Source organism: Scyliorhinus canicula, chromosome 8 (genome assembly GCF_902713615.1).
Source record: "Scyliorhinus canicula chromosome 8, sScyCan1.1, whole genome shotgun sequence".
Taxonomy (NCBI): Eukaryota; Metazoa; Chordata; class Chondrichthyes; order Carcharhiniformes; family Scyliorhinidae; genus Scyliorhinus; species Scyliorhinus canicula.
The window spans coordinates 188,073,122-188,084,324 of record NC_052153.1 but is presented as its reverse complement, the minus strand read 5'-3'; the positions used below and the strand labels follow the sequence as shown (position 1 = coordinate 188,084,324).

Genomic DNA, 11,203 nt, shown 5'->3' with positions numbered 1-11,203 from the left:
ACACAGGACAGAACACAACCAATTACCAGGCAGAACACTAGAAGGTGGTCTGGCACTATAAAACACACGAGGCATCAACACTCTGCATCTTTCCACTGGTGACAACTGTAGTGACAGTCAGGGTGTATATATCAGTTAGCACCTTCTACACGTGGCTCAGAGCTAGTCTGCTCTAGTTAGTTATAGTAAGCATGCTTAGATTAGTAGAGTGTCAAACCCACAGCGAACTGTGTGCACTGCTCAGCAAGTTCAATAAAGCGTATTGAACTTACATCAATGTTTGGTGTCTACTTTCAAGTACAACTGCATCCAGTTGCAGCCCGTGTTACCCCAGGGTGATTAACACGCCACCTCTGAAGTCGCTCGGCGTCATCCTCACAATTCACTATTCCCCCTGGCTTAGTATCAAATGGCAATTTAGAAATGTTGCCCTCATCACCCTCCTTCTCAACCATTGATATACATCAGAAAAAGCCAGCCTCCCAGCACTTCTCATTGCCCGCCCTCCCCCAGCCTGCTCTGGGATTGGCTAGCAGAGCCGTCACTCAGCAGTGTTGTTGGGGGCGGGGCTTTCCCTCAATGGCTCAACACCGATCGCCTATTGGTCCGCAAGCACATCAATCATCCGTCATCGGCCAGGGATGGGGCCGTCCTTTGGTCAATATGTCCATCAAGCAGGTGTAGGGGGTGGGACGTCCGTCCCGGGCTTCCCGCCTCCGGGCTACCCTGATGGGTCGAAAGGGAGACCGAAGATCGCTTGCTGATTGGTCTGTGTGTCCGTCAATCGGGTGAGGGAGGCGGGGCTGCGCGCGTGACGCTCTCGCTCAGACTCTCGTCCCGCCCCCGGGCGGCCCTTATTGGTCTTGGAGGGCACCGATGCCAATCGCTCATTGGCTAGTCGCTCCGTCCATCGGCAATCGGGGGCGGGATCAGACGCCCCTCCCCAACGTCAAGTTAGGTTGTTCTCTTCAGGCTCGTCCCCATTGGCGTAAAGGACCAAGCGCTGGTCGCTGATTGGTGCGCGCGGCCGTCAATCAGCCGGCGGGGGGGAGGCGGGGCTGCCGCCGCCTTCAGGGTAGGTTGCAGCGGAGGGACAGCGGGACATTTCCTCAGCAAGATGGCGGCGGCAGAGCTTGGTGGCGGCGGGCACCTCGGCTGGTGTGTGCGCTGCGGTTAGAAGTCCCGCAGCTGCCGACGAGCACCGACTCTCACTGGCGGTCTTCGTGCGTTTCCTGCTTAGAATCTAAATCCCTCCTTCCCTGGCAACGAGTAAGGTTTCCCAGCGGCTCTCCTCCCTCCCTCATTATTATATATCTCTCTCCCCCTAATAAAATGGCAACCATGGAGAAACTGATGAAGGCCTTCGAGTCACTAAAGTCATTCCAGCAGGGACCGTCCACCGAGGAGCTGGGACAGAAACAGTGAGTAAACACATCCTGCCAGTGAAATGCTGCACACACACAAAATACACAAGGACACTGACACACATGTATGCAAATATAAAAACATGCATTGCAAAATGTCCAAAAACATGCACTAACATACAAAAACATGCACAAACACATACAAAATCTTGCATTGTAAAATGTGCAAAAACATGCACTGACACATACAACAACATGCACTGTCACATGCAACAATATGCACTCCCATACAACAACATGTACTGTCACAACAACATGCACTGTCACATACAACAACATGCACTCACATAAACAACATGCACTGTCACATAAACAACATGCACTGCCACATAAACAACATGCACTGTCACATAAACAACATGCACTCACATAAACAACATGCACTGTCACATAAACAACATGCACTGTCACATAAACAACATGCACGGTCACATACAACAACATGCATGGTCACATACAACAACATGCACGGTCACATACAACAACCTGCACGGTCACATACAACAACCTGCACTGTCACATACAACATGCACTGTCAAATACAACAACATGCACGGTCACATACAACAACATGCACGGTCACATATAACAACATGCACTGTCATACAACAACATGCACTCCACAACAACGTGCATTGCAAAATTTACAAAAACATGCACCGACACATAGACAAACATGCACTGACATAGACAAACATGCACTGACATAGACAAACATGCACTGACATAGACAAACATGCACTGACATAGACAAACATGCACTGACATAGACAAACATGCACTGACATAGACAAACATGCACTGACATAGACAAACATGCACTGACACATAGACAAACATGCACTGACATAGACAAACATGCACTGACACATAGACAAACGTGCACTGACACATAGACAAACGTGCACTGACACATAGACAAACGTGCACTGACACATAGACAAACGTGCACTGACACATAGACAAACGTGCACTGACACATAGACAAACGTGCACTGACACATAGACAAACGTGCACTGACACATAGACAAACGTGCACTGACACATAGACAAACGTGCACTGACACACAAAAACGTGCCCCGGCAGACATCCGGGAAGCTGCCCCGGCAGACATCCGGGAAGCTGCCCCGGCAGACATCCGGGAAGCTGCCCCGGCAGACATCCGGGAAGCTGCCCCGGCAGACATCCGGGAAGCTGCCCCGGCAGACATCCGGGAAGCTGTCCCGAAAACACTGACAGGCGTGAAAGTGCGTGCTGTGACCCACATGTGAAAATACTTTGTTACACACCGACACAAGCACAATGGCACATTAACACGCAAATGCACACTTACGCTAGCGTGCACTGACACGCTACCACGCAGAACACACTGACACGCTACCACGCACTGACACGCAACCCGCACAAACGCGCTACCACGCGCTGACACGCTACCACGCGCTGACGCGCTGCCACGCGCTGACGCGCTGCCAAGCGCTGACACGCTACCACGCGCTGCCACGCTACCACGCGCTGCCACGCTACCACGCGCTGCCACGCTACCACGCGCTGCCGCGCTACCACGCGCTGCCGCGCTACCACGCGCTGCCGCGCTACCACGCGCTACCACGCGCTACCACGCGCTGCCACGCGCTACCACGCGCTGCCACGCTGCCGCGCTGCCACGCTGCCGCGCTGCCACACGCTACCACGCGCTGCCACGCTGCCACGCTACCACGCGCTGCCACGCTACCACGCGCTGCCACGCTGACACGCTACCACGCGCTGACACGCTACCACGCGCTGACACGCTACCACGCGCTGCCACGCTGCCGCGCTGCCACGCTGCCGCGCTGCCACACGCTACCACGCGCTGCCACGCTGCCACGCTACCACGCGCTGCCACGCTACCACGCGCTGCCACGCTGACACGCTACCACGCGCTGACACGCTACCACGCGCTGACACGCTACCACGCGCTGACACGCTACCACGCGCTGACACGCTACCACGCGCTGACACGCTACCACGCGCTGACACGCTACCACGCGCTGACACGCTACCACGCGCTGACACGTTATACGCGCTGACACGCTACCACGCGCTGACACGCTACCACGCGCTGACACGCTACCACGCGCTGACACGCTACCACGCGCTGACACGCTACCACGCGCTGACACGCTACCACGCGCTGACACGCTACCACGCGCTGACACGCTACCACGCGCTGACACGCTACCACGCGCTGACACGCTACCACGCGCTGACACGCTACCACGCGCTGACACGCTACCACGCGCTGACACGCTACCACGCGCTGACACGCTACCACGCGCTGACACGCTACCACGCGCTGACACGCTACCACGCGCTGACACGCTACCACGCGCTGACACGCTACCACGCGCTGACACGCTACCACGCGCTGACACGCTACCACGCGCTGACACGCTACCACGCGCTGACACGCTACCACGCGCTGACACGCTACCACGCGCTGACACGCTACCACGCGCTGACACGCTACCACGCGCTGACACGCTACCACGCGCTGACACGCTACCACGCGCTGACACGCTACCACGCGCTGACACGCTACCACGCGCTGACACGCTACCACGCGCTGACACACAAATATGCAAACACCTATATAAAATAGAGCTTTATTGTCCACACAAAAGTGGAAACTTATCTTTGACCTCACCTCCAACATAGCATATAATCATACAATCTTTAGTTAATAGCTAAATATTTCAAGAATACCTGCATTCATCATTTGAGTAGATCTAACATACATCCATACCATACAAATAACACATTGCACTTAAACATTAAAGTATTTACTGCAGGTAAAATAAATAAAAACAAGTTAAATTTATATTATGTTATTTAATAAGCTTATGACAGGGGAACAAATTACCTCTTGAAGAGAATTTTCCTGGCAAGAGGCATTATCAAGCACCGGCCCGAAGGAAAATTACAACCACATGCAAGCACGCTGACAAGCTAGCATGTGCAGACACACTGACACACTTGGGTACAAATAGCACTTGTATGCACAACATGCTGACACATTTGTATGCACAACACACTTCCATTTGTATGCACAACACACTGACATGTATGTATAAACACGCTAATACACAAAACACATTAATATGCAAAAACTTGCACACAAGTACACAAAAACACATGACACACAAAAATGCACTAATGCACACAAACACCCTGATATGCAAATGCCCTGACACACTAATGCGTGCAGGCGCCCATATACGCTAATGCGTGCAGACGCCCTGACACGCTAATGCATGCAGACGCCCTGACACGCTAATGCGCGCCAACGCCCTGACACGCTAATGCGCGCAACCGCCCTGACACGCTAATGCGCGCAAACGCACTGACACGCTAATGCGCGCAACCGCCCTGACACGCTAATGCGCGCAAACGCACTGACGTGTTGAAAAATATAAAAGTAAATACAGAAATTAATGCGCAGGCAACATGCATACTGCCCCACACAAATCTACAGATGTAGACTCAAAGATACACGTGCACAAGGTCGAGTGCAGCTTCTGGGTGACTGGATGATCATTGTCCGAATTCTGTATTTATTGGTTTGTGTTGGAATGCTGCATGCAAGATGTTTCCACTTTGGCATTGTTTTCCTTCAGGTAACCATGGGGTGAGGAAAAGAGCAACAAACAATAAACTGCAGATACTAGAAATCTGAAACAATACTGAAAGAATTCAGCAGGAGTGTGTGTTTGTGTGTGCGTGCGCGGTGGCTTAATGGATTTAACATGAAGGTCTTGTGGCTACTGTCCCTGCCTCTGAGCCAGAAGCTTTGGCTTCAATTCCCACTCCAGGAGCTGCTGACCAAAGAAGGTGCATTGATAATGTGGCCAAACATGTTGAGAGTCAACTTGCAAACCCTTTCAACCGGACTGTGTTCAGTCTTGGGGAGAGGAGCATTTAAACCACACTCGCAAAATGTGTTCAAATACCTTGTTAAGCTTGGCCTTTTCCTTTTTTGAACTTAATGCAGTTTTGAAGCGGGATGTTTCCATTCTTGCTACCTGTAGCTGAATGAGGACACTGGTGTTAAGAATAAACTTACTGGAAGTGGGGTGGGGCAGATAGCGTAAAAAGTGAAACTGGAATGGGGTGATTGTGCATTAGCTGATGTAAAGTTCCCATCATTGAGGTTTTGTTAAATACCTGCATTTGATAGTGTAATGATTTGATTGGTGAAATCGGTGTCAATGTTTACTGTTCATTGACACTCTTCTGACCCTGCTGATGAATCCCATGTAACAAGAGACACTTACTCCAGCCATTGTATGAGATTCTCTGTGATTGATAAGATGCAATGGAACTACTACTATTAGTGTTTATTTCCAGTTCTGCATTATTTAAAATGCTAACATTTTGCAAGGGAAATATTTTTCCGGGAGCATCGTTTGGCGACTTTTTACACTGCAGGTTTAAATAAAAATACCCCGATTTGGCAAATACAATGACGTTTGTACATAAAGCTGGTTGATAAGTGGATGTAATACACTACCAAAGCGGCTGTCAGTAATAATAGCTAATGGGGAGTGAGATATAATGCATTAAGAGTTGCGGTAACCCTGTGAGAAATGTAAGTGGAATTACGACCATTATCACGTGCCTATTATCATTTATTGCAAACAATATACCTTTTGCTTAATTTTGGTACTGGCCTTTATTCTTTGCAGGAGACATATACATATATGATTGGTATAGGTGGAAAAAAAAAGAAAATCGCTTCGGCTTCAAATGAAGTTACTGTGAAAAGCCCCTAGTCGCCACACTCTGGCGCCTGTTCGGGGAGGCTGGTACGGGAATTGAACCGTGCTGCTGGCCTGGCTTGGTCTGCTTTCAAAGCCAGCGATTTAGCCCAGTGTGATGTAGCCGTAAGCACATATCAGCTAATGGTACCTGCCAAGATTTTGGACGTTCTGTGTAGGACCCAATGCTACAGCAGAGTTTACCTTTTACTTGCATTTCATTGGAAAATCGTTGACAGGATTGAAAGATCCTTTGATTCCTCCTTCCCCCAGTCCAATGATGCACAGAATCTCATGATCCGTAGACAGTCTTGCCTTGAGTTTTCATGATGTAGCTGACTGTGGTGATTGGGCAGACTTGTGCTGTGCTCATAAGTCCTGATCAGAGCCAAGAAGCCAGAGGGATACCCGATACTAAGTCTCTTGAAGATGTTATTCGGAATAGATCTCGAGTTGATTCTTGACGAGGCATTTTTCTTGATGAATTGCTGCATGGAATACTGAATGAAAACCACAAACCATCAAGGCATTCCTCCCGGAGACCATTCCACCATGGACTCCTCCCACAACGACACCCCTTCCACCATCTCTCGCATTTATGTTCACCGTGGGAAAGTAGAGATGAAAGTAATTTTATCAGCTCGTATATAGTTAATCAAATTATTTCTGGAGCATAAAACAAATGCAAATGACTCCCAATGATGCACAGTACATTTACTGCCACTGACTTTCACTGTACTTGTCGGTTATACCCCAAGCTCTAATTAAAAGCATGCCAGTGGTTTTAGGCACTCTATAATTCATATAATCAGATGCGTGATTTGTCAGTGTTAGTGGTTTAGTGAAGGTTCTGTTACTAAGTGATAAGGATACCGGCGATTTTTATTCTTTCATGCAATCTGGGCATCACTGGCAAGGCCAGTATTTGTTGCCCATCTCCAATTGCCCTTGAACTGAGTAACTTACTCCGCTATTTCTTAACTTACTCTGCATTACCTAAAGGACATGAGTGAACCAGATGGGTTTTTATAATAATCTTTATTAGTGTCACAAGTAGGCTGACATTAACACTGCAATGAAGTTACTGTGAAAATCCCCTAGTCGCCACATTCTGGTGCCTGTTCGGGTACACGGAGGGAGAATTCAGAATGTCCAATTCACCTAACCTGCATGTCTTTCGGGACTTGTGGGAGGAAACCGGAGCACCCGGAGGAAACCCACGCAGACACGGAGAATATGCAGACTCCGCACAGACCAATGATGCAAGCCGGGAATTGAACCCGGGTCCCTGACGCTGTGAAGCAACAGGGCTAACCACTGTGCTACCGTGCCACCCATAGGACAATTGATAGTTTTGTCGACACCAATACTGGGATTAGTTTTAGATTTAAATTCACCTGGTGTGGTAGGGTTTGAATCCATTGTCTCCAGAGCAGTGATGGGCAACCTAGGCTAGTGAGTGGGCCGCATGAGTGACCCTCCTTCATCTCAGTGGGCCGCAAGTTCGAAATCAGGCTTGTTCACGAACCATGACCCCGTGAATAAGATTAAATATATTTAATAACACCTCAAATTTAAATGTTTAGTTATTTATATATTAATCATATTAATTACATATTAAGTATCATCAACTTCAAACATAAGAAATATTTACCCTTTGGACCCAGGGCATGGCCCCCACAGTCAATGTCGTGTTCAATCAACACGCACCTCACTTCACCTTCCCCTGCTTTACATGCATATCACTTCAGTCACAGTGGTAGGAAAAAAACTACTTGCACAGAAATCAGTGGAATATTGCAACCCTGCACGTGGACAATGGTCAATAAAATGTCTCGTGGGCTGCACTCCGGACCAGATAGGCTGCATGTGGCCCCTGGGCTGCAGATTATCTACCACTAGTCTCGTGGCATTATCACCATGTCTTGTAACTTCATTTGAAACCTACTTGTGACAATAAGCGATTTTCATTTCATTTCATTTTCATATTTGTGTGAGTAAATGTGGAAAATAAGCAACTTCTATCTGCTCACTTAAAATTGTTCAGAGCTATTATAGGAAATGATCCCAGACACTTCCAGCTCTTGAATATTTTTAAATTCTCATGCGCAGAAAGTGAAAACCTTCTTAAATTGTTTGTCATTGAAGTTCAATTGCTCCAATGACAGCAGAATTTAGTTCTTGTCAATGGACAACATTATTGTTAGCCTCTGAAATGGTCCAGCAGACCATGCCGTTGTCAGAAGCCGCTATGGATTTCAAGAAGGTGGATCGCTATTCCCGTACCAGCCTCCCCGAACAGGCGCCGGAATGTGGCGACTAGGGGCTTTTCACAGTAACTTCATTTGAAGCCTACTCGTGACAATAAGCGATTTTCATTTCATCCTACGGTATCTTGCAGTGGGCAATAAATGCCACCATGCCAGCAACGTTCACATCTCGTGAATAAATAAGAGAAAAACAAATGATTTCAAAATCCAGGAATGGTACAGCACCAATGAACGTAGATGGTCAGTGAGTTAGTGGCCTTGGTGATACATTGTGAAATGGAGCAAGCAGGGACGTGGTGCTTCCATACAGCAAGAACTAGTTGCCTGAACTCTGGCTCACCAGTATTCCAGCCAATATTCCAACAGTCTGGGAACAGTTTTAACAAGGGTCCGATGCAGAAAAGCATTCGATCCACTTCATCTCCTCCTTTCAGAATATCAACTCTACAACTCTCCCATTGAAATTTTAATATGCATTGAACAGGCAGCTACAACGTCAGTCTTTTCAAAATGGAAGACACTTCTCAGAATGCAGCAATATACCGATCGGCAGCCTAGTCCTTCTGCTCTCCAGGCCCGTCTCCCACCTTGTATACCCTTTGTAAATTGAATCGCATCCAAAACTCTGCCCACATCCTAACTCACCTCAAGTCCCATTCGCCCATCACTCTATGCTCATTTGATTTCCAGTTGGGAAACTTCTCAGTTTTAAATCTCCCATGCTTGTTTTCAAATCCTACCATAACTCCCTCCCTCTCTCTCAATCCTCTGAGATACGGTGGTACAGTGGTTAGCACTGCCCCTCACAGCTCCAGGGCCCCGGGTTCAGTTCCGGCCTCGGGTGCCTGTCTGTGTGGAGTTTGCACTTTCTCCCCGTGTCTGCGTGGGTACCCTCCAGGTGCTCCAGTTTCCTCCCGCAGTCCCAAAGATGTGCAGGTTAGGTGGAGTGGCTATGCTAAATTGCCCTTGGTGTCCAAAAGGTTAGGTGGGGTTACTGGGTCTCCCATTTAGAAGGTACGAGTCAGGAGTGTGATGGAAACCCTCCACCTGACAGAATGTCTGTACAGATTTTCCCCCTTTTTCACCCCCGTCCCCGTTGCGACGAACAGCTCCTCAAACACGGTCACAAACATCCCCCACCTTTTCTCAAACTCCCCTGCTGAGCCCCTTAACTGATACTTTATCTTTTCTAACCGCAGGAAGTCATACAGGTCACCAACCATGCTGCTACCCCCGGTGGTGATGCCGACCGCCACTCCAGCAAAGTTCGCTGCCGTGCAATCAGAGAGGCGAAGGCCACAACATCGGCCTTCCTCCTCTCCATGAGCTCCGCCTTCTCTGAAACCCCAAATTATCGCCACCAAAGGTTCCACCTCCTCCACTATCCTGGCTAAGACCGCGAACACTCCTGCCCAGAATCTTCCCAATTTTTCCGCAACCTAAAAACATGTGCGCATGGTTCGCTGGCCTCCGCCCACACCTCTCTCCCTTATCTGCTACCCCCTGAAAGAACCCACTCATTCTCGCCTGAGTCATATGCATCCTGTGCACCATCTTAAAACCCACTCACCTCCCTGCTCCTCCAGCCACTTGTATATATCCCCAATTCTTCCCTCCCTTTCCACATCTGGAAGCAGCAGCCGCTCCAGCAGGGTGTATCCCGGAAACCTAGGGAACCCCCTCCAGACCTTTTGTGCAAAGTCCCTAGCCTGCTGATACCTGAACTCACTACCCCATGCAGATCTACCCTGATTCTCACACAGTGGTGTTAGCACGACATCCCTTCCATTGTAAAATGCCTCCTTGGCTAATTCCATATCTATATCCTCACCATGGACTGCACCACTAGGCTTCCTGAGTACCTACTTGGAGCCATTGGAAACGCTGCTGTCACCATAGCCCTCAAACTAGACCTTTGGTGCTGTGGCGCTGAGGACCTGGGTCACTGCCTGTGTGGAGTTTGCACATTCTCCCCGTCTCTGCATGGGTTTCACACCCACAACCCAAAAGATGTGCTAGTTAGGTGGATTGGCCACACTAAATTGCCCTTTATTTGGAAAAATAAAATAATTGGCTACTCTTGCAAAATAAAAAGAAAAAAAAACTAGACCCCTTACAAGATTCCCCCTTCATCCTTTTAAAAAGGACTCCTTATGTGGTTCCGTGTCATATTTTGTTTGATAACTCTCCCGTGAAGGGCCTTGGGACATTGTATTGCATTAAAGGTGCAGTAGAAATGCAAGTTGTTGTTGTGCTTCAAGTCCTGATTTCAATCCACAACCTGCTGACGTGAAGGTGAGAGTTACTCAAATTCACAGAGTTGGTGAGTGCTGTAACGAGGGATTGAGGAAGCAGTAAAGAATAGATTGTGGTCTCTCCTTGGTCCAGGTACATATTGTTAGTTGTTAATGCATGTCTGGCATTACTGCATTGAGTATTGAGAAGAGCTATGTAATTTTATTAAATTCTTCATATTCTCTGTATGCAGCAGTGCCTCAGGAATCACAATATAAATAGGTTACATTAAAAGTGTGTAACTTCACTTTACCAGGCAAATTGCAAGTTCTAATCCAAATTTCAATAAAGTGTAGGTTTGACTTTCCATAAACCTGAATATGTTCAAGATGTCGGGTGTGATACGGACACGTTTGCTGACACGCTTACATTTATAGATTCTCTCAGTGAATCCAGGTTGTGTTGTGAGGAGAGTG

The 11,203-nt window shown here is 48.4% G+C and overlaps 1 protein-coding gene across 9 annotated transcripts in view; it reads left to right on the top strand.

Moving 5' to 3' along the window:
• Positions 1-697: 697 nt before the first annotated feature.
• htt (huntingtin) overlaps positions 698-11,203 on the top strand; it is a 256,270-nt gene continuing 245,764 nt past the window's right edge. For 8 of the 9 annotated variants that reach the window (XM_038805852.1, XM_038805861.1, XM_038805860.1 and 5 more), the window contains exon 1: positions 1,094-1,421. In XM_038805852.1, the coding sequence (XP_038661780.1) occupies positions 1,333-1,421 (89 nt within the window). In that variant the 5' untranslated portion in view covers positions 1,094-1,332. Of the gene's footprint in view, positions 789-1,093; positions 1,422-11,203 lie in introns of those variants that run through there. The other variant, XM_038805859.1, reaches the window with a different exon arrangement.